The 21,910-nt window shown below is 40.4% G+C and overlaps 1 protein-coding gene across 1 annotated transcript in view; it reads left to right on the top strand.

The window, feature by feature from the left end:
• DIAPH1 (diaphanous related formin 1) overlaps window positions 1-21,910 on the top strand; it is a 97,282-nt gene that overhangs the window by 22,174 nt on the left and 53,198 nt on the right. Inside the window, exons 2-17 of the mRNA XM_060296359.1 lie at window positions 4,375-4,401; window positions 5,412-5,567; window positions 8,255-8,356; window positions 8,694-8,824; window positions 9,019-9,105; window positions 9,950-10,013; window positions 11,195-11,334; window positions 12,552-12,660; window positions 13,121-13,231; window positions 13,549-13,667; window positions 14,339-14,455; window positions 15,083-15,198; window positions 17,610-17,674; window positions 18,596-18,775; window positions 19,915-20,682; window positions 21,570-21,684. Of these exons, the coding sequence (XP_060152342.1) occupies window positions 4,375-4,401; window positions 5,412-5,567; window positions 8,255-8,356; window positions 8,694-8,824; window positions 9,019-9,105; window positions 9,950-10,013; window positions 11,195-11,334; window positions 12,552-12,660; window positions 13,121-13,231; window positions 13,549-13,667; window positions 14,339-14,455; window positions 15,083-15,198; window positions 17,610-17,674; window positions 18,596-18,775; window positions 19,915-20,682; window positions 21,570-21,684 (2,407 nt within the window). The remainder of the gene's footprint in view (window positions 1-4,374; window positions 4,402-5,411; window positions 5,568-8,254; window positions 8,357-8,693; window positions 8,825-9,018; window positions 9,106-9,949; window positions 10,014-11,194; window positions 11,335-12,551; window positions 12,661-13,120; window positions 13,232-13,548; window positions 13,668-14,338; window positions 14,456-15,082; window positions 15,199-17,609; window positions 17,675-18,595; window positions 18,776-19,914; window positions 20,683-21,569; window positions 21,685-21,910) is intronic.

Genomic DNA, 21,910 nt, shown 5'->3' with positions numbered 1-21,910 from the left:
AATTTACAGGTGAAAGGTAGATTCACATACCTAGCGTGTTCCAAACACATTGATACTTAAGTTTAACAATAACAATAAAATATTAGCTTTTAATTTTAAATTTCGATAAAATTAAATAAAATGAAAAATTCCTTTTTCAGTTGCACTAGGCATATTAGAAGTGCTTAATAGTTACCTGTGTCTGGTAGCTACCATATTGGATGGCATGGTTCATCTGCTTGGACTATGTCAGTAGCTTAATGTTGTTTTTCAGTTCCCCAGAGAAGGCTCTTCCAACCTTCTGCCTCAAGGGTAAGGGTTTTGGGGTGCTGGGGTCCTGAGAAACTAGAAGGGGGAAGGTGCTGGGTGTCTCAGCTTATAGTATGCATAGATTATTACTCTTCTTTTTGGTATAGGATCTCTGCCCACAACTGTGCCTGGCATCCCCTGATCCAGAGATCTGTGTTTTACCCTCTTCTAAGAATAAATTTCCAGACTTCTGCTGGAGTAAGGGAGGGTAGTCTCCCAATGGCATGGGGGGAGAGGTGTTGGGGGGTAACGGAGGATCTACCTGTCCAACTGCTTCTTAAACAGCTTTCAAACCAATCTTATTTTTGGGTCTCCCCCTCCCTCCAACTGCCCATTTCTATAGGTACCTGGTGCTGCTAATTCCTCAGCCTGTTGAGGATCCTGAAGTACAATTTGGATTGGTCATTAGCTTTTCCTATGGCAGGTTTAGGACTCAGTTTTCTTAGGTCTGTTGGGTCTTAGTCCTAGCTTCAAAAGTTGATTGCAATTACGCTTTTCTTGTTCTTCCCAACCTTGTAGGCTCCTTCCCTCTATCATTTTTTCTTTCTAAAAATTCCTTTTCTGTAGATTTAGAAGGGTTTCAAAAAGCGGGGAAATTTGATTCAGTCTACCGTCTTTTATCTGGAAGTTCCTATTAATCTGTATTCATGAGCAGATTTTGATATGCTAAAAAATTTCATTCCGTATTTATGCTTCCTTCAGTATCTATATTTGTAGTTAAAGGTTTTAGTATAGTTTTAGTGGAAGACTCAGTAGGAGGGACAGGACGATGAAGTATTTAGTGAAGATAAGTAAGGGTTTATAGTTTGGGGGCAGAAAATAATTGATAGCAAACAAGGAGAAAGGTGAGTGTAGAAGCATTTAGAAAGAAGTAGGTGGGATCATTAGAGACTATGTTAAAAAGCTTGAACCTCTGGGGCATAAGGCATAAATATAGCTCCAGTAGCATTTATCCTCAAGGTCTCCACTATTTTTAGTCCTTCTTACTTTTCATGAGCTAGGAACCTCTTGTTGCATATCTCAGAGAATCCACAAAACAGTTAATGGTACAGTTAAAAAAAAAAAAAAAGCTGTTTGTAAACTGTATGTTCAAGATCTGTAAGGAAAGCACACATAGTATTAAATAAGTAAATTAATACACCCTCAGTATACTGTAGCAGCAGATTCCATTTCAGTAATGGAATTGAGCTTGCTGTTTGGGTGTTCTGTTGGGTTCTGAAACAGAATTTTGCCGGTAGTACTGTGATTCACTTTGCTGGTAGATGCTGCCCTCTGTTGGAGTAGTTGAGGAAATGCATGGATCATTTTTACTGTCCTTACTCAAATTGAGCACTAAAGCATGGATAATTTTTTTAAGGAATAAATCTGTTTCTAATGATGCACCAAGGAAAGCAAGGGAGACTGGTTTCTTCCTTCTTAAGAAAAGAGATGTTTACTTTTGTATGTAAAGGCAACAGTTAGTGGGCATTAAATGGGAACAAGACAAGAATCTGGAGAATGCAAATATTTAGGGCTTTGGAATCTGGAGACCAAGAGTTCCATACCCAGCTTGCCCTTATTCATGTGACCTCAGTGATTTACTCCACCTATCTGGGCTTCAGTTTCTTCACTAATGCAGTGAAGAGGTGGAATAGATTTGAGGGCTTTTGCAGGGATTGGTATTTTAGGAGAGCAGCCCCAGATTATGGTATCTGTTCATAGGAGATATAATGACTAAGTCTTAGGCTCTACCATGAAGGAACTTAGTCTGGAAATGGCTAGAGGAGGCAATCAAAAGAGAGTTGTAATCCACTTCTAGTGCTGTGAGACAGGAAAGTATCTATTTCTATATACACACAAGGAGAGGTACCCATCCAATTAGAGGAGGTATCATCCTGTAGGGCCTGTTGGAGCTAGCCTTGAAAGCACAGTCTAGTCTGAGGGAAGCAGCAGCCTAGAGAAAGTCTTGGGTTGTGAGACAGCAAGATCTGTTTGTGGACCTGCACACTAGTTAGGATGCCCAGAACATAGAGTTTGAAATGGAGGGTTTGTTGAGAGATGAGTCAAGGGAGAGAAGCCAGAAGTGTCATATGCCATGCTAAGGAATTTGGATCTTAACCTGAGGGCAGTAGGGAACTATTGCAGGGTTTTAAATGGGAAATAACATGGACAGCTTGGCATTTTAGAACGATTACTCTTGGGTATAGTATATAGAATGGATTTTGTGTTGGGCAGATGGGATTGAAGGCAAGGAGATCAGTTAGGAGGCTATTACAGTAAATCAAACAGGAGATCATAGTGGCGTGAAGTTCAATAGTGGAATGGAGGGAAAAGAAATAAGAGTCTGCAGACAGAACAAGCTGCTGGTTTGTTGTTCTTTAACTTAAACTGCAGCTGAGATTGATTCATTAGACCCAGGTTCTGTTACCTACATTATATCCATCCCAGAATTGTTTGGGTTGTTGCTTGGTTCTGAGGGAACATTTTGAGTTTGGAGGACAAGGTTCTGGAAGCACTTGCTCTAGGAGCAAATAAGTTTAACCTTCGCAATGGCAACCTAACTATAAACATTTATCCTTTTTGTGGCTTGTTTCACCTCTGTGTGTCAGGTGACAGGGTGGTGACAAAAGGAACTGTGAGTCTCCTTGGGTGTTGCGGTCTCTGCTTCATCATCCTTCTGCCTTTGCTGCCCTTCTGCCTTTACTTTGTGTAAACAGCACACACAAAGTAACTTTAGATTCCATTGACACTGAGCAAGGATCCTATGGTTTCGGGTGAGTGATTAGCATTCCATCAGTAGAAGGTTGACCTCCTCTGGACCGTGGAGGGCAAAGTTAAGATTCACAGTTCACACTGGATTTAACCGAACTCTGACATGGGGCACATGAACATAAGGACATAGATTTTTCTCGTCTGTAAAAAGGTTGGTAAAGTAGCTTTGTGGCAGTGTCAGAAATAGTTTTTCATTAGTTGAGAAAAGTTCATCAAGAGGCATTTACTATACTCTTCTAAGGACATTAGCAAAAATAGATATGGTTTAAAACTAAGTATTAGAATGAAGAATTCCTGCTTTCCTGGAATACCTGCTTGTTCAGATTTTTTGGGGTAAAGTGTAGCACATATACAGAAGAGAATATAAAACATACAGAATAATTATAAACAGAACATCCATGTAACCATCATCCATATCAAGAAATAGAATATTATTGTAAGCACCCCTGAAGCCCCCTGTCCCCTTCTGCAGTCATTACTCTTCCACCCACTTCAGGTAACCACTCTTTTGCCATTTGTGGTAATCATTCCCTTTATAATCGTACATCCTAAATAATATAATTTAGTCTTGCATGTTTTTAATCTCAGTGTAAAAGAAATAATACATTCACTTTTATGTTTGTGAGTAGCTGTAAGTTCATTCACTTTCTTTGTGTAATTGTTTTCCACTCTACCATTATACGAGTTTATCCATTCTATTCTTGATAGCTATTTGGATTGTTCTCTGTTTTATTGATAGATATTACAGTGTTGCTGTGAACATTCTTGTTATACACAACCTGCTATATATGTGCAAGTTTCTGAAGGGTAGATTTATAGGAACTGATATGTTGAGTTGTAATATATCTGCATATTTTAACTTTACTAGATCATGCCATACTGTTTTCCAAAGTGGCCATAGCAATTTACATTCACACCCACAGTGTGTGAGAGCTCCCGCTGCTCTGTGACTAGACAGACACACATGAAAATTTTTGCCAGTCTTGAGTGTGAAATGATATCTCGTTGTGGTTTTAGTTTGCATTTCCTTGTTTACTAATGCAGTTGAACACATTTCATAGGTTTATCAGTCATCCCATTTAGAGTTTTTTCAGTTCTCCACCTTTTTTTCCCCAAAGGGTTATTATATTTTAGTGACCTTAAAACTCCTACCCCTTACCTAAGGGAATGTGCCAAGGAATAGTCTGGCAGAAATCTAGCATGTGGGAAGGAGCCTAGATCCTTTCAACTTATTTTCTCCTCTTTTTTTCCCCAACCCATCTGGTATTTGGGAGCTTTCCTGGCATTTCACTGATCTCTCTTCCCTTTCTTCTCCCTCGTTTTTCCTGTTCCTAGACTCTGAAGCGGCTCATGGCAGATGAGGTAAGGAAATTTTGTTCAGCATGTGCATGGCTCATTTCCTACACTATGATATTTACCAGTTGCAATAACTTTGACTTTCTGTAACTTATAAATGTGATATGGGTTCTATTCTCAGATCATCCCAAAGCTTTTCCTAACTCTTTGCTCTGTTTGACCCATTGCATGCATTTTCCTGGCACATTCATTGGCTTCCAAGGTTAGGCATGTTCTTTAAACTCCAAGCTGACTTGCTGTCTGGATGTCACTCTTATCATTTGAAGCCCCAGAATGCTTGCAGATATTTACTGTTATTTTCAATCAGGTAATGCCGATAAGCTGCAGCTTATCGGTAGCTCTTTTTGAATCGAACACTTGTCCTTGCGGTTTGAGGAGCGGTTCATAAGCATTTGGTTGACAGAGAGATGACATATATACCCCTGAAGTAGATTATATTCTTTGCAAAGGGGATTTTGGAGAATATGTACTGAACTTTTGCTGCTTACATAACACAAGTGCTATGGAGCGTACAGAAGAAAGAAAAAGGAATGGTTCCTGGTTTTAAGGCATTTCCTTGTTTCTTGTATATGACTTATATCTATTAAAATCTATGGTCACACTTACCTCTTGAAGGGAGAGATCCTCTGAGGACCTGGCCATATTTATTATTGGATAGCTAGAGGGAAACAAAAGGCATTTTGCTGAGCACTCTGCACATGAGGTGCTGTCAGTTCTGTGCTGCTAGAGGGCTTAGAAATGACAGGGGAGCTAAAGAACAAAGTTTTCTCTTTTTAGAGAGTTTCCAGTTCTTAATACTTCATTCCTCTTATCTTTGGATGAAGGTGAGAGTACAGAGTCCGTGTAGTAAATTAGGTACAAGGAAGATTGGTTTCTCTTTTTCATGTCAGAAGAGCCTTGAACTGGCCACAAACCAGAGGAGCCATGCACGTATAAGAAGTTAGAGGCTATTTGATGTGTGCTTTGTTGTGTAAACGAAAATGGATCACTGCTAATACTTTTTTATTCTTTCTCAGCTGGAGAGATTTACCAGCATGAGAATTAAGAAGGAGAAAGAGAAGCCTAATTCTGCTCATAGAAATTCTTCTGCATCATATGGGGATGATCCCACTGCACAGTCATTGCAGGATGTTTCAGATGAGCAAGTTCTAGTACTCTTTGAACAGATGCTGGTAAGTTTCCCACCCCAAAGCATTGCTTCTTCTTGAAAATGCTTTTACGAGCATGATGGGCCCTTTTTTGTGTACAGTCCCCCTTAACTATCCTTTAATTACAAAAAATTCCAGGCTTAACAGAAAACTTCTTAATAGCAGTCCCATTAATGAAGGGACTACATATACAAGCGCCAGTCCGTAAGATTGGAATCTATGAATTAGGCTTGGAAATATCTGATCACTGACCACCTTGTTAATGTCCTTCAGCCCAGCAGCACTTTAGCCACAAAGATATTTTAAATGAGTGGGCCAGCTCTTGTGGTAGTGTGATGACCACCTTTGGGTTAGCCAGAGTAGATAAAGTTTTAAAACATTCACAACAAAATCTATGTGAAGAAGAAGCTGAGTGACTTCCCTGGTGGCGCAGGGAATCCGCCTGCCAATGCAGGGGACACGGGTTCGATCCCTGGTCTGGGAAGATCCCACATGCTGCCAAGCAACTAAGCCTGTGCGCCATAACTACTGAGCCTGCACTCTAGAGCCCGTGAGCCACAACTACTGAGCCTGCGTGCCACAACTACTGAAGCCCGTGAGCCTAGAGCCCATGCTCCACAACAAGAGAAGCCACCGCAATGAAAAGCCTGTGCACCGCAACGAAGAGTAGCTGCCGCTTGCCACAACTAGAGAAAGCTCACGCGCAGCAATGAAGACCCAACGCGGCCGAAAATAAATAAATAAAAGGAAGGGAGGGAGGGAGGGAGGGAGGGAAAGAAGAAGCTGAGGAATGGAAAGGCATCGTTTGCCCGAGATCTTCTACTTAGTGGTGAATCTGGAAAGAGAATTCTGATGTTACAATCACTAGAAGACCTTTAAAGGTTGGGGCTGAGGTCAGTTCAATAATGAGCTGTGCATGGATGTGACTGACTTTGCTGTCTTCAGTGAGGACCATTGCGTGGGGAGGACACTGAGTGAATGTCCGCTAGTGCTAAGTCTTGGAAAGTTTTGAGTACATGCTTATAAGGTTTCATAAGACCTATATATTAACTTGGATTTATGATCTCAGATTCAATTAGAGATTAGTGGCAGGCCTAACTTAATTAAAAGCATGCACTTAAAACCCTTAAAACTGAGGCCTGGTACCTGTGGTAGTCACCACTCAACCAGTACTACTATTATTACTTTTCCTTGAAGCTTTCAGTTTGTCTCATAATAATCCAAGTGTGTTAAGAGTCCAAGAGTATGATCTATCAAGACAGTCTCTTGGCCTTGGATTGCAAATTTAAATGTCTTTAGGGCCAAGGGAGGAAGCATAAATAAGTTAAGCAGGCTACATAGAAGATGATAAAAAGGAGAAAGGACTGCAGTAAAATGAAGGACTTTTGACATTTTTGATAAACTCCAACCACAATTCAGTTCCAGTAGGTTTTGTAGCATTCCAGTTGGGAATGATAGCCCAGTAGTGCCAGATATTTTTGTTTTTCAAAAGAAGCTAGAAATCTCTTTTTTTTTAAAAAAACAAAAATTGTTTTTTAAAAAACAAATATCATAGCCAGCATTCAGATTTCCTGAATTAGGTCATTTTTAGAAAAACAATTTGTTTGTTCAAATCATAATTCCAGGTAAGGTCCGTTGTGATATTCTACTAAGTTTCATTTGAACTGTAGGTTTTCCTCCCTCTCTTTAATCCTTGCTCTTGTTATAAAAAATTTGTTGAAGAAACTGTTTGACCTCTAGAGTTTTCCATAATCTTAAATTTGATGATCGCATCCCTTGGCGCTATAAATTCATATTTTTATATGAAGTCTCTCAAATTTAAAATGTTGAGCTAGCCAGACAAAACATACTTTATCTTTGGGTCTGATTCAACCTGAGGGCCAGTATTTTGCAACTTCTTTGTTCAATTTATCTGTAAAAGGAGGAAGAAAGCACCAGGAATTGAGTCAGAAAGAAGTCAAATTATTACTGTGACAATTTCGTGGTGGTGATTCCTTCACACATCACACACATACACAAACACACACATGGGGGAGAAATTGAATATACCCTTTTTTTTTCTCCTATACTTTCCCCGTTTCAAATAATATTCTGGACTTGTTAGGGTTAAACTTGTGCTCACAAAAATAGGAGGCTCAGACACATGGTTATATATGTAACAGGGTCAAGCAGAGCCTTTCCCCCAATGACACACTCCAGGTTATGTCTGTTGAGGGAATTTGTCACAGTTTCCAGTTCTTTCTTCATGGGAAAGGAGTTTGTACAGGGACTTAGTTAACCAGGGGTAATGGGTGTTTAGGCCCTAGAGTGCTGCAGATTTTGCTGGTGTTTGCATGATGCCAGTCATCCAGTGCTTCAGTCTGAAGAGATGATTAAGGTCCATTCTAAGTGCAGAAAATACTATGTTTGCTTTTCTTTCAATAATGCAAAATAAGTTTTCCCTCTATATTGAGAGTCCATTTTGTTAGGGAAAAATTTAGTGTATGTGTATAAAAATGTCTGTTGGGATTTATAATAAAATGTTAACCATATTTATCCCTAAGGAATTCCCATCATCTATAATAGCTTAAGTCTCTAAGGATCAGGAAAATTTATTTATTCAATAAGCATTTAGTGTGTTCATCTCTTTACTAAGTATACTAAACATTAAACACTGAAAACTTGTAAGGAATTCAAGGCAATTTTTCCCCCTTTTTTCCTCCCGTTTCTAGTTGGATATGAACCTGAATGAGGAAAAACAGCAACCTTTGAGGGAGAAGGACATTATCATCAAGAGAGAGATGGTGTCCCAGTACTTGCACACCTCCAAGGCTGTGAGTCCTGGGGCAGGTACCCACGACGTGGGAGGCTGTGCCCTTATCTTGGACCTGTTTGTTTTGCTACTTTTATAGAACTTTTCATGTCCACATCAGTTTTATTTCATTCTTTTATATAAACCTACTCATTTGAGTTACTTTTCTTACATACTTTTGCCTGATTCGATCTTCATGAAGTATGTATGGGTAATGGGAAGGAAATTCTGAGTCTCACATAGTTTGGTGGTATATATAATGGGTGTTTGCCCTCATATTGTTTAAACTGTATTAACTAATTCTGGTCCAATTTATGACTGAGTCTAGTGTTTACTAATCTCTGTATGCTCCTTTCCAGGGCATGAGTCAAAAGGAGAGCTCTAGGTCAGCTATGATGTACATTCAGGAGCTGAGGTCGGGCTTGCGGGATATGCCTCTGCTCAGCTGCCTGGAGTCCCTTCGTGTCTCCCTCAACAACAACCCTGTCAGGTGAGGATTCTGAGGTAGTAACAGGAGTGAGAGCCCAGTGTTGGAGCTCACTGGTGGGGATTAAAGATCAAAGGAGTCAGGGAATTATGAGACTGTTTTGGATTGGAAGTAAAGAGTTGCCAGGATATACTTTATTTTGGTGGATACTTATTGATTTGATTTGATATTGCATCGTCTTTGTCTCTTCCTTACAGTTGGGTGCAAACATTTGGTGCTGAGGGCCTGGCTTCCTTATTGGACATCCTTAAACGACTTCATGATGAGAAAGAGGAGACTGCTGGGTGAGGACTTCCGAGTCTTGGCATCTTCTAGGTGGAGGGTAGTAGAGGACTTGGCTGTTTGCTCTAAAGGAGAAAATGGCAGTTAAATGGAAAGTTATGGACTAGGATATTATGTTGTTAGCTGAGAATGGGGTTTATCGTAGGGGTGACCGGAGAATGAAGGATGATTATAGGTACAGGGAAAGGAGGAACTTAAATTTCACGGTGAATAACACAAGATATATACCACATAAGATTGTGAGTCTCCCAGCACAGGTTCTTATCCAGTCTGGAAACAGGGTCTGATTTAGTCTAAAGCTCTCCTGTGATCTGGTCTGGGTCATATCTCATTTGGAAGTCTTATAATACACTTGATCAGTTTGGGACTAGCTTTATGATAGTCTTCAGGATTGGAATAATTCTGGGGATACCTTGCACTGTCTTAGGTTAGGCTACCTTGAAGCCAGCCTGACCCAAAATGATTTCTCTACTTCCTGGGATCTTTCCAAAACAAAACACAGGACCTCTACCTCCTGAACATACAGACTTGAAACCTCTGATGCAGTGAGGCAAGCAGTAATAGGTGGGATGTTATCCTGATAGAATTTAGCCCTTAGGAGCCTACAGGGAGTTAAAGAGAAGATTTTAATATAATACTGAATTCTTGGTTTATGAGAGGATTAACCAATGGTTCTTTCTTCAGCTACCTCTTTTCGCCAGTGTTTTAGGGTAGAGTGCTATGTGCTAGAATTTACTCAGCTACTAGTTGGGAGTGTTCCTAAGACCCTTGTTTACAAGATTGAAAAGTCAAATGGGGAGGGGTATAGAATGAAGGGACTTCACTGATTATGTCTTCTACATGCAGAAGCTACGATAGCCGTAACAAGCATGAGATCATCCGCTGCTTGAAAGCTTTTATGAACAACAAGGTAAGATATTTCCCATTCTCATTCAACCCCCATCGTGACCGCTGTTTTTTCTCTTCTGTTGGCAGACTCAAAAAGGGACCTAGGAATATGAGGTTCAAGGCTTCTAGCTTTCCCTTTTAGTACCGTAACTTTTTGATCACCACATACACATACTTTTATGGATCTTTTCCCTCAGTTGTAATGTCTGTTTCAGAGGATAGGCTTAATTTTCTTCTTCTGTTTATACTTTTTTTGCTAATTCTTAAATTTCCTGACCTGTAGTTATTATTTTTGGAAGGTTTACTTTATTTTCTGCTTATTTGTTGTTGTTTTTTCCCCAGTCTATTCCTACTTTACAATCTTTTCTTCCTTCCTTTCTTTTTCTTTCTCTCTTTCTCTCTCTCTTCCTCTTTCTTTTTCTTTTTTTGTCTGTTTAGTATTTAAACTTAGGGATCCTACAGTTATTTGTTCCTCAGTGCAAATCTGTCTTCCTCACTATTTAATTTTGTTATAATTATTCCACTGGCTTAGGGGGAGCATTGAAAAGAAACATAAGAATCAAAGTTTTTATTCTTGGAAGACATAGAATTCTGTTGTGTCTTCTAGAAAATTATTTTGCTCTGCTCATTTCTGTTTAGCTATATTGGAAAAAGTGTTCTACCCTATATTAGTTTGCTAGGGTTGCTATAACAAAGTACTACAAACTGCGTGTCTTAAACAACAGAAGTTCATTTATCTCACAGTTCTAGAGGCGATACGTCCAAGATAAGGTGTTGATAGGGTAGGTTCCTTCTGAAGGCTGTGAGAGAGGGTATGTCCCATGCCTGTTTCCTAGCTTCTGGTGTCTCGTTGGCAATCCTTGACATTCCTTGGCCTGTAGATGCATCACCCCAATCTCAGCTTTTGTGTCCACATGGCGTTCTCCCTGTGTGCACATCTGTGTCCAAATTTCCCCTTTTTATAAAGATAACCATTATATGGGATTAAGGGCCCACCCTACTCTAGTCTGACCTCATGGTAATCTAATTACACCTGCCAATGACACTATTTCCAAATAAGGTTACATTCTGAGGTAATGGGGGTTAGGACTTAAACATACGAATTTTGGGAGGAGCACCATTCAATCCATAAGAACCCGTAAACTTGTCCTTGGTTAGATGCTCTCACCTTTAAGCCTCCCTTTTCTCTTTTTGTCCTACCAGTTTGGAATCAAGACCATGTTGGAGACAGAAGAAGGAATTCTGCTGCTGGTCAGAGCCATGGATCCTGCTGTTCCCAACATGATGATTGACGCAGCTAAGCTGCTTTCTGCTCTTTGTATCCTAGCACAGCCGGAAGACATGTATGTGACTGGAATTATTTTTCTTCTCTATTTTTTTTATCATCTTCTTTAGTCTAGAGGAATATTAAGTTGCTTGGGTGTCCACTTAGTCTTAAATACTAGGTAAGACTATATTTCTTACATGAACACTGTGTATCTTAATATTTAAGAAAGATTGTTAAGAGATGGAAGCTGTTCTGCATGTACCACTGGTTTTCAAAGGTACAGCAGGATCTCCTAGATCTCCATTAATGTCTGTATTGTCTAGGACAAGGGTTTCTTTTTACATTTTTTTAAAATTCAGAAGTAACACACCATTATTTTTAAAATTCAAACAACATAGAAGTATATGAAATACAATTTAACAACATCATCCCTTTGGCAAACCCTATTCAGCAGAGGTAACCACTGTTAATGGTGTGGTACAGTCTCATAGATCATTTTCTAGCACAGACAAATATTTACTAAATTCTAACACACCTGCCACTCCAAAAGATGGTTTCTTAGAATTAAGGAAAGATGGCTTATGCCTATAAAACCAATCTCATGTATAGGATAGATTTTTATTTTTGTGGAGCGGTTTGGTTTAACAAAAGCTAAATCATACCACCATTCTTTTCAACTTGTTTCTTTTTATTTAACAGTAGCTCTTGGACATTCTTCTCTGGCAGTACTTCTAGATCTATCTTATTATCTTTGGTGGCTGTTTAGCATTTCATACTCTGTACGTCCCATAATTTAATGATTCCTTCATTGCTAGACTTTTAGGTAGAATTTTTTTTAGCACATTCTGACCCCTGCTCCAGATGATAAAAAATTTTATTATCAATTCTTGTGCATATATTCTTTGTACATATATTATTTCATATTTATGTGTTTATGTTAGATAGATTTTCTAGAAGTAAGCCAATGTTATGTGCATTAAAAAATTGGTACTGTTAAATGCCCCTCCAAAAGTTGTACCAATTTATATGCCATAGAACAGGGGTCTTAATTTGGTAAATATAGGTAGGAGTCTGGGGCGGATTTTAGGGAGTGCATTTTTCTGAAGAGATGGTCCTTAGTTTCCTGTTGATCTGGCCTCTGCTCCAGGTGATGAGAAGAAGAATGTGAGAAATCCAGAACATTGCTAATGTCTGTTTCCTAACTGATCTATGCCTCTGTATAATATACCTGTTGTGTACCTGTCTGTGTCAGAGCACCCAACCAGTTCTCTCCCTTTCCTTACTGTCTGGCAGGAATGAAAGAGTTTTGGAGGCGATGACAGAAAGAGCTGAAATGGATGAGGTGGAACGTTTTCAGCCACTGCTGGATGGATTAAAAAGTGGGACCTCCATTGCTCTCAAGGCATGTATACCTATGAAACTTGGCCCAAAAGTAGAATTCAAGATAGAAAGACTTAAGTTCATTTGACCTTTTAAGAGAACACATGGAGTGGTTACCAATGATATATATTTCAAAGTTCTTTCTGAAGGGAAAATGATTACCCTTCTCTCCAAGAAGGCAGAGAAAGAACTGTCTTCCTCATTATGAGATGGAAAAAAGTCACGGTATTTATTTACAGGCTAGAAAAATCAAGGCCTAGAACAAATTATACCATAGAATCTCTGGAATCCTTTAGACCTCTGAACTCTCCAGACCTGTGTTTAAACCAAGTTGTATTGCTATATATAAGGAAGTCATTCTTGTAGTTTTTGTACTGAATCTTCTAGGTTATATTTGGGGGCCTCAGAATGCATGTAAAGAGAATGGAATCTTGATCTCTAGGAGTTAACATTGACACAGCTGCTGAATTTTCTTATTTTAGGTGGGATGCCTACAGCTGATCAATGCTCTCATCACACCAGCTGAAGAACTTGACTTCCGAGTTCACATCCGAAGCGAACTGATGCGCTTGGGGCTGCATCAAGTGTTGCAGGTGAGATGCAACACTTCATTAGAAAGGCTGGGCTGGTTCCTTCCCGCTCTTATAACCCCATCATCCCTGGGAAGACTTCGGTTTTCAGTTTAAAAACCAGGTTGAGGGAGTGCCCTGGTGGTCTAGTGGTTAGGATTCAGCACTTCCACTGCCGTGGGCCAGGTTCAATCCCTGGTTGGGGAACTGAGATCCTGCAAGCCATGCGGCACGCCAAAATTTAAAAAATTAAAAAAAAAAAAAACAGGTTGAAATGTTTGGGTTTTTAACCAGCATAGGACACTTTTGGGTTCCCTGGCCTATACTTTTGCTGTTGACAGGACCTTCGAGAGATTGAAAATGATGATATGAAAGTGCAACTAACTGTGTTTGATGAACAAGGAGAAGAGGATTCCTATGACCTGAAGGGACGTCTGGATGACATTCGAATGGAGATGGAATATCCTTTTACTGACTGGGTTGAAGACACCAGACATTCAGTTGCATTCAGTTGTAGATCCCTGTAAGGAATGGTGTGGAGTGGATGACTTACACGAGGGCATTAGCCCTGTCTTCTTTGTAGATTAGGCAGGTGCCTTTTGATTGCCATTGGATATATTTACGTCATTGTGGACCAGAAAAGTTGGGAAAGGCGATCTGAGGGTTGCTCAACATGGAAGCAGCCATCAAAATTAGTATAGACCTCCTAGAACATGATAGCTTAGCTTATTAAGATGTAGAGCTGGTTTTGGGAGAACATAGACAAGTCAGGGAGTGAGGTTGTAATTTGCTCTCTTGTATGTTTCCATGAGACTGACGGGGAATAATTTGGTTACCTATTGATACTTGCCACAAGTGACTTTGAGGCAGTTACCTTTTTGTGTCTTGTCTACTGCTCGATTTTCAAGCCAAGTACTAGGAGTTTTCTGTCTCTGTGTATAGTACCCCCTGACCCACTGGTCCCCTGGCCAAAGAAAGTTTATAGAGCTTAAAGTTTAGGGCAGGGTTTACAGGAGGAACGGCTGTTAGAATAGAAGTGGCATCTTGCTACTTCTCCCGAGAGTTGGGCAAGCTACCTGTCAAACTTAGTTTCTAAATATATGCTTTCCTTAGCCTCTTCTCCTTTTCCACTGACTTCAGTGAAGTCTTCCAGATTCTCTTAAACACAGTGAAGGATTCAAAGGCAGAGCAACACTTCCTGTCCATCCTGCAGCACCTACTCTTAGTCCGAAATGACTACGAGGCCAGGTAAGGTGGTATACCTGTGGGAAGTTTTGAATTTGAGCCTAAGTGGAGAGTGCAAACTTCTTAAATTCAAAGATTGTCTGTAGAGAGAAAAGGAAAAGACAAAGACATGGATTAGAGTTCATTTTTAGTTTCAGACATTAAGGGAGTTGCCAGTTGTCCCTTTAATCCAACTGAAAGGCATCTCTGTGGAAGAGATGAGAGTGTATAAGGTGAACTGCCTCCCTCTTTTGGAATGGGGTGGTGGGGTGGAGTGAAGATGATAGCAAAGGAAGGCAGCCATTTAAAGTTGATTCATGTTGGAACATGAGATTCAAGCAGTAGAGTAGAGATTCAGCAATAGTAGTATCCATCACAGGCAGGATCAAGCTCGAATTTTAGATGGAAAAGGATTTGCACTCGGAGGCAGATGGCAAGAAGTTTTGACTATCTGAAGTAGATGGGGTAGCTGATGTGGAAGAGGGGGATTTCTTAGCATGGCAGCAATACTTGTTAATTTCATGAAAAGGTCTTTTCCAGAACATTTATCCTCAGGTCCTTCTGCTGTCAAAACAGTTACCTTTCTTGATCCTGAATACCAAAATTTTATTTTGGTTTTCCTTTAATAACCTTATTTTGTTTCTTCTGTAGACCGCAGTACTATAAGTTGATTGAAGAATGTATTTCTCAGATAGTTCTGCACAAGAATGGGGCTGATCCTGACTTCAAGTGCCGGCACCTCCAGGTTGATATTGAGGGATTGATTGGTAAGCATATTTGTCTGTCTGGTTCCATAAAACATTGCTTCTTCTATCTTTCATTTTGCATCTTTCTTTCAGTGAAAATTTCAGAGAAGATACTTTTCTAGCTCCTGGTATTTCCATTTTCACCCTTTCTTAGGTGATATAACCAATACCTGTGCTAGGAATATATAGGCCTTTAGTTTATTTCTACATAATTCTAAAAATTTATCCTGTCTCATACACCACCCCACGTTTTGAAGGGTCTTCAGCTATTGTCTGCTACTCCTGCTGGTCCCAGAGATTCATAAGTATTACTTGTAGGTGTTCTCTGTGCCACCTGACATGGTGGCCTTACTGCATAACAGGCACTCAGAAATTATATGTTGAACTTAACTGAAAGTTCCATTTCTTTGTCTAGTACAGAACATTCTTGTCTAGTACAGAACATTAAGAACATTTCTTTGTCTAGTACAGACATTCTTTGTCTAGTACAGAACATTCTTTGTCTAGTACAGAACATTAAGAACATTTCTTTGTCTAGTACAGACATTCTTTGTCTAGTACAGAACATTCTTTGTCTAGTACAGAACATTAAGAACATTTCTTTGTCTAGTACAGACATTCTTTGTCTAGTACAGAACATTCTTTGTCTAGTACAGAACATTAAGAACATTTCTTTGTCTAGTACAGACATTCTTTGTCTAGTACAGAACATTCTTTGTCTAGTACAGAACATTAAGAACATTTCTTTGTCTAGTACAGACATTCTTTGTCTAGTACAGAACATTCTTTGTCTAGTACAGAACATTAAGAACATTTCTTTGTTAGTACAGAACATTAAGAACATTTCTTTGTCTAGTACAGAACATTAAGAACATTTCTTTGTCTAGTACAGAACATTCTTTGTCTAGTACAGAACATTAAGAACATTTCTTTGTCTAGTACAGAACATTCTTTGTCTAGTACAGAACGTTAAGAACATTTCTTTGTCTAGTACAGAACATTAAGAACATTTCTTTGTCTAGTACAGAACATTCTTTGTCTAGTACAGAACATTCTTTGTCTAGTACAGAACATTAAGAACATTTCTTTGTCTAGTACAGACATTCTTTGTCTAGTACAGAACATTCTTTGTCTAGTACAGAACATTCTTTGTCTAGTACAGAACGTTAAGAACATTTCTTTGTCTAGTACAGAACATTAAGAACATTTCTTTGTCTAGTACAGAACATTAAGAACATTTCTTTGTCTAGTACAGACATTCTTTGTCTAGTACAGAACATTCTTTGTCTAGTACAGAACATTAAGAACATTTCTTTGTCTAGTACAGAACATTCTTTGTCTAGTACAGAACATTCTTTGTCTAGTACAGAACATTAAGAACATTTCTTTGTCTAGTACAGACATTCTTTGTCTAGTACAGAACATTCTTTGTCTAGTACAGAACATTCTTTGTCTAGTACAGAACGTTAAGAACATTTCTTTGTCTAGTACAGACATTCTTTGTCTAGTACAGACATTCTTTGTCTAGTACAGAACATTCTTTGTCTAGTACAGAACGTTAAGAACATTTCTTTGTCTAGTACAGACATTCTTTGTCTAGTACAGAACATTCTTTGTCTAGTACAGAACATTAAGAACATTTCTTTGTCTAGTACAGAACATTCTTTGTCTAGTACAGAACGTTAAGAACATTTCTTTGTCTAGTACAGAACATTAAGAACATTTCTTTGTCTAGTACAGAACATTCTTTGTCTAGTACAGAACATTCTTTGTCTAGTACAGAACATTAAGAACATTTCTTTGTCTAGTACAGACGTTCTTTGTCTAGTACAGAACATTCTTTGTCTAGTACAGAACATTCTTTGTCTAGTACAGAACGTTAAGAACATTTCTTTGTCTAGTACAGAACATTAAGAACATTTCTTTGTCTAGTACAGAACATTAAGAACATTTCTTTGTCTAGTACAGACATTCTTTGTCTAGTACAGAACATTCTTTGTCTAGTACAGAACATTCTTTGTCTAGTACAGAACGTTAAGAACATTTCTTTGTCTAGTACAGACATTCTTTGTCTAGTACAGACATTCTTTGTCTAGTACAGAACATTCTTTGTCTAGTACAGAACGTTAAGAACATTTCTTTGTCTAGTACAGACATTCTTTGTCTAGTACAGAACATTCTTTGTCTAGTACAGAACATTAAGAACATTTCTTTGTCTAGTACAGAACATTCTTTGTCTAGTACAGAACATTAAGAACATTTCTTTGTCTAGTACAGAACATTAAGTTCCATTTCTTTGTCTAGTACAGAACATTATTAAGAAAAATAAAAAGAACAAAGACTGCCCTTTGGTTATGTAGAAGGGCTTAGGCAGAGAGAGGGGAATACGAGAATTGGGAACTTGACTTCCTGACTGTTTGCCTTCTTTTTAGATCAAATGATTGATAAAACAAAGGTGGAGAAATCTGAAGCCAAAGCTACAGAGCTGGAAAAAAAGGTATGTATGAGAGATCAAAAATAATTGGAATATATCTTTCTTTATCTAAGGATTTTGATTTTTCTGACATGTGAAACAGTTACCTGTGATATATTCAGTGTTTAGCACACAGTAGCAGTTCCTAGGGGAACCCTTTCTGCTGTAGGTTACTCAGTGGAGAAAGTGGTGTGGATGTGATCATGAGGAGCTAGTCAGTCGTGAGTTTGCACAGTTCTTGGGCCCCTGAGCAGGAGGAAAGACAGGTGACACTCTCATATAACATTGACAGCACTTGGGTTTGCTTGGCGACTCAGGCCTTTTATCCATAGAACAACAGGAACTGGAATATGTCTGAATTCTCTTTGATTAAGGACTCCTATTGTTTTTGTTTTTTTAATTTTTTTTTTTTTTTTTTTTTTGCGGTACATGGGCCTCTCACTGTTGTGGCCTCTCCCATTGCAGAGCACAGGCTCCAGATGCGCAGGCTCAGCGGCCATGGCTCACGGGCCCAGCCGCTTCGCGGCACGTGGGATCTTCCCAGACCGGGGCACGAACCCATGTCCCCGGCACTGGCAGGCGGACTCTGAACCACTGCGCCACCAGGGAAGCCCAAGGACTCCTATTGTTGATAGGTTTTTGATCCTTGAGAATACTGGGATTGTGCACCTTAGCTGTCCTGGTTAAATGTCTTTAAAATCTTAGTTGTTGCTGTTTTTAAAAATAACTCCAAGTATAGATAGACTATGGAAATAATCCCTGGCTTCCCCCTCCTTTAACCTTGATTTTAAGGTTGAAATCATGGTGGCCTTTTTTCCAGGCATCCCTTGGGTCAGTGAGCTCAATGGATCAAGGATTAGCACAAAACAGTAAATTATGGGGACTAACACCTGGCCTTTGCTGAGTTGGAGAGCTTACTGGGAGCCTGATTTCTTTCTCCTCTAGCTGGACTCAGAGTTAACAGCTCGACATGAGCTACAGGTGGAAATGAAAAAGATGGAAAGTGACTTTGAGCAGAAGCTCCAGGATCTTCAGGGAGAAAAGGATGCATTGGGTTCTGAAAAGGAAAAAATTGCCACAGAGAAACAGAACCTGGAAGCAGAAGTGTCTCAGCTCACAGGAGAGGTAATATCTGAACAGAGAAGGCAGAGTGACCTGTAACTGCCACCAGCAGCCTCAGAGTGAGCTTGTGTTGGAGCAGGACTGTCACCTTACTCCCAGGGAGGGTTCAGATACTAATAGGTAATCTAGTTAGATGGCACATATTTTTAAAATCATAAGCTGTTTTGTTTTGGAAGTAAGTAATACATAGATGGAAAATTAGGAAAATACAGAACAACACAAAGAATAGATGAGTCACAGTACTACCCAGAAGTAAAGATAATAGCCTTCTAATAAATTTAGGAGTAAATACTAAATAAACTGTTCTCATATTTGCTATTTTTCTCTTATTTTAGTCATCTCTGGACAGATTTATGCCCACACACTCTCTGCAGTTATAGATATTTATATGATCTGTGATACTTGATAACTTGATCACCTAGGTGGTTATATAATTACCTGTATAGCACATATGTTAATTACATACCTAGAATATTTGATTTACTTGATCTTTGCATTTTCTTTCTTTTTTAAAAAATTAATTTATTTTATTTTTGGCTGCATTGGGTCTTTGTTGCTGCGCGCGGGCTTTCTCTAGTTGCGGTGAGCAGGGGCTACTCTTCGTTGCTGTGTGCAGGCTTCTCGTTGCGGTAGCTTCTCTTGTTGTGGAGCACGGGCTCTAGGCATGTGGGCTTCAGTAGTTGCAGCACGCAGGCTCAGTAATTGTGGCTCGCAGGCTCTAGAGCTCAGGCTCAGTAGTTGTGGTGCACAGGCTTAGTTGCTCCGCGGCATGTGGGATCTTCCCGGACCAGGGATTGAACCTGTGTCCCCTGCGTTGGCAGGCAGATTCTTAACCACTGCGCCACCAGGGAAGTCCCGATCTTTGCGTTTTCTAATCAAAGGGAGAGTTTAACATAAACTTTGAAGTTGCCGTTTTAATGCAAAGCATACTGAACTAGGAACATGAAGACCTGAATTCTAGTTTTGTCTCTGTCACTAAATAGCTATGTGACTTTAGGTGGAGCCTTTCAACTGTCTGACTCCTTTCACTCCCTTCATGTGTAAAGTGAGAAGTTTGGATTAAGTAACTTCTTGGGTCCTTTCCAGCCCCAGTGGTCCCTGAAGTGGAGTGAGAAGTACTCCCATTGGTGTTATTTCTTTAGGTTGCCAAGCTGTCCAAGGAACTGGAAGATGCCAAGAAAGAAGTGGCTTCACTCTCCACTGCAGTTACTGCTGCAGCCCCTCCTAGCAGTGCTACTTTTCCCCCTGCCCCTCCTTTACCTGGTGACTCTGGGCCTGTCAGTCCCCCCTCACCCCCTTTACCAGGAGAGGTTAGCACAGCCTCTGCACCCCCTCTTCCTGGGGGTGGGGCCATTCCTCCTCCACCACCTCCTCCTCCTCCTCTGCCTGGGGGTGCCTACATCCCCCCACCCCCTCCTCTGCCTGGGGATACCTGCATCCCCCCACCTCCCCCTTTGCCTGGGGGTACCTACGTCCCCCCACCCCCTCCTCTGCCTGGGGGTGTTGGCATCCCCCCACCCCCTCCTCTGCCTGGGGGTGTTGGCATCCCCCCACCTCCCCCTTTGCCTGGGGGTGTTGGCATCCCCCCACCTCCGCCTTTGCCTGGGGGTGTTGGCATCCCCCCACCTCCGCCTTTGCCTGGGGGTGTTGGCATCCCCCCACCTCCGCCTTTGCCTGGGGGTGTTGGCATCCCCCCACCTCCTCCTCCCTTGCCTGGAGGACCAGGAATGCTACCTCCCCCTCCCCCTCTTCCTGGTGGAATCCCTCCACCCCCTCCATTTCCTGGAGGCCCTGGTATTCCTCCACCTCTCCCTTTTGGAGCTCCTGCAGCCCCAGTTCTGCCATTTGGATTAACCCCAAAGAAACTTTACAAGCCAGAGGTACAGCTCCGGAGGCCAAACTGGTCCAAGGTGAGAATTTCTGTCCATCTCTTCATCAGTAGATTTTAAGAGACCACTTCAGTTTCCTACTTTGTGTTTTGTGCATGGTTGGGCTTCCCTTTCTTATGGCTCACATCTGTCTGTCTTCAAGTTTCACTCATGTGTATGTTTATTCAGCAGATAATAGGCAAATCCTATATGCTGGATATCACTCGGGAGAGTTCTTCGAGCCCTATACTCTGCTACAAAACCTAAACTTATCCTTAAGTTAATATTTTTGCCCTTTTCTCTGAGGATATGAGTGCCATGGGATACCACACAGTTTGATAATAGTCATTTCACCAATCTGCAAGGTACTGATAAATTTTGCTGATCCAAAAGTCATGGATTTATGGATACAACTCCCTACCACTCCCACCCACCCCCACCCCGGTAAATAAGTTACACAGGATATGTTTGCATGGCACAGTGTGTGTTTGAGAGCGCTGTGATTCTGCATCAGCCTTTTGCTTCTGGAAACCAAGGTAAAATAAAGGAGCTTAGGGATTTGTTCATATAAAGTGAACAAATTTGGTACAGTTCACCACCCTGATGGGAAAAGTGTAATGTAGAGCAAGGGAAGATGTGAAATAAAGCCTTAATGCTTCTAAAAGTAGAGGATTTGGGGTTAGAAGGAGGATAAGCAGCATAACTGATTCTAGTTGTTGAATAATCACCAATAAACACATAACCTGGAATCATCGTCTCCTGGTCCCACCACAAAGAGCATAGCTGTTCTCTGTGTCTCAGGTTAGTCTTATTTTAGTATGATGTTGACAATAACCAGCCAGCTGCTTCTTTTGCATCTTAATCAGTTTTCTAGGATGGAAAGTACAGAGCTCAGTTTAGTAACTCTTAACACCTGCCTGTATCCACAGTTTGTCGCTGAGGACCTTTCCCAAGACTGCTTCTGGACAAAGGTGAAGGAGGACCGATTTGAGAACAATGAACTTTTCGCCAAACTTACCCTTACCTTTTCTGCCCAGACCAAGAGTGAGTCCTTTCCTCTTTCATGCAAAGGGCCAGTGTAGGACTTAGAACATTTGTTAAGGGGGTCTCCCATTTCTTTCCCTTCCCTGGGTGAGGGTTGAAGAGAGCTGGGAGTTCCTATTCAGAAGAAAATAAGCTGGTTTTGTATTCTGGGGATGCTGGAGTTGGCAAAGAGAACTGTTGCGTGTACGTATTTTTCCCCCCAGTTTTTTTGCATGTAGGTATTTTA

Source organism: Globicephala melas, chromosome 3, assembly GCF_963455315.2.
Source record: "Globicephala melas chromosome 3, mGloMel1.2, whole genome shotgun sequence".
In the NCBI taxonomy this organism is placed as follows: Eukaryota; Metazoa; Chordata; class Mammalia; order Artiodactyla; family Delphinidae; genus Globicephala; species Globicephala melas.
This window is presented reverse-complemented; position numbering and strand designations above follow the sequence as displayed.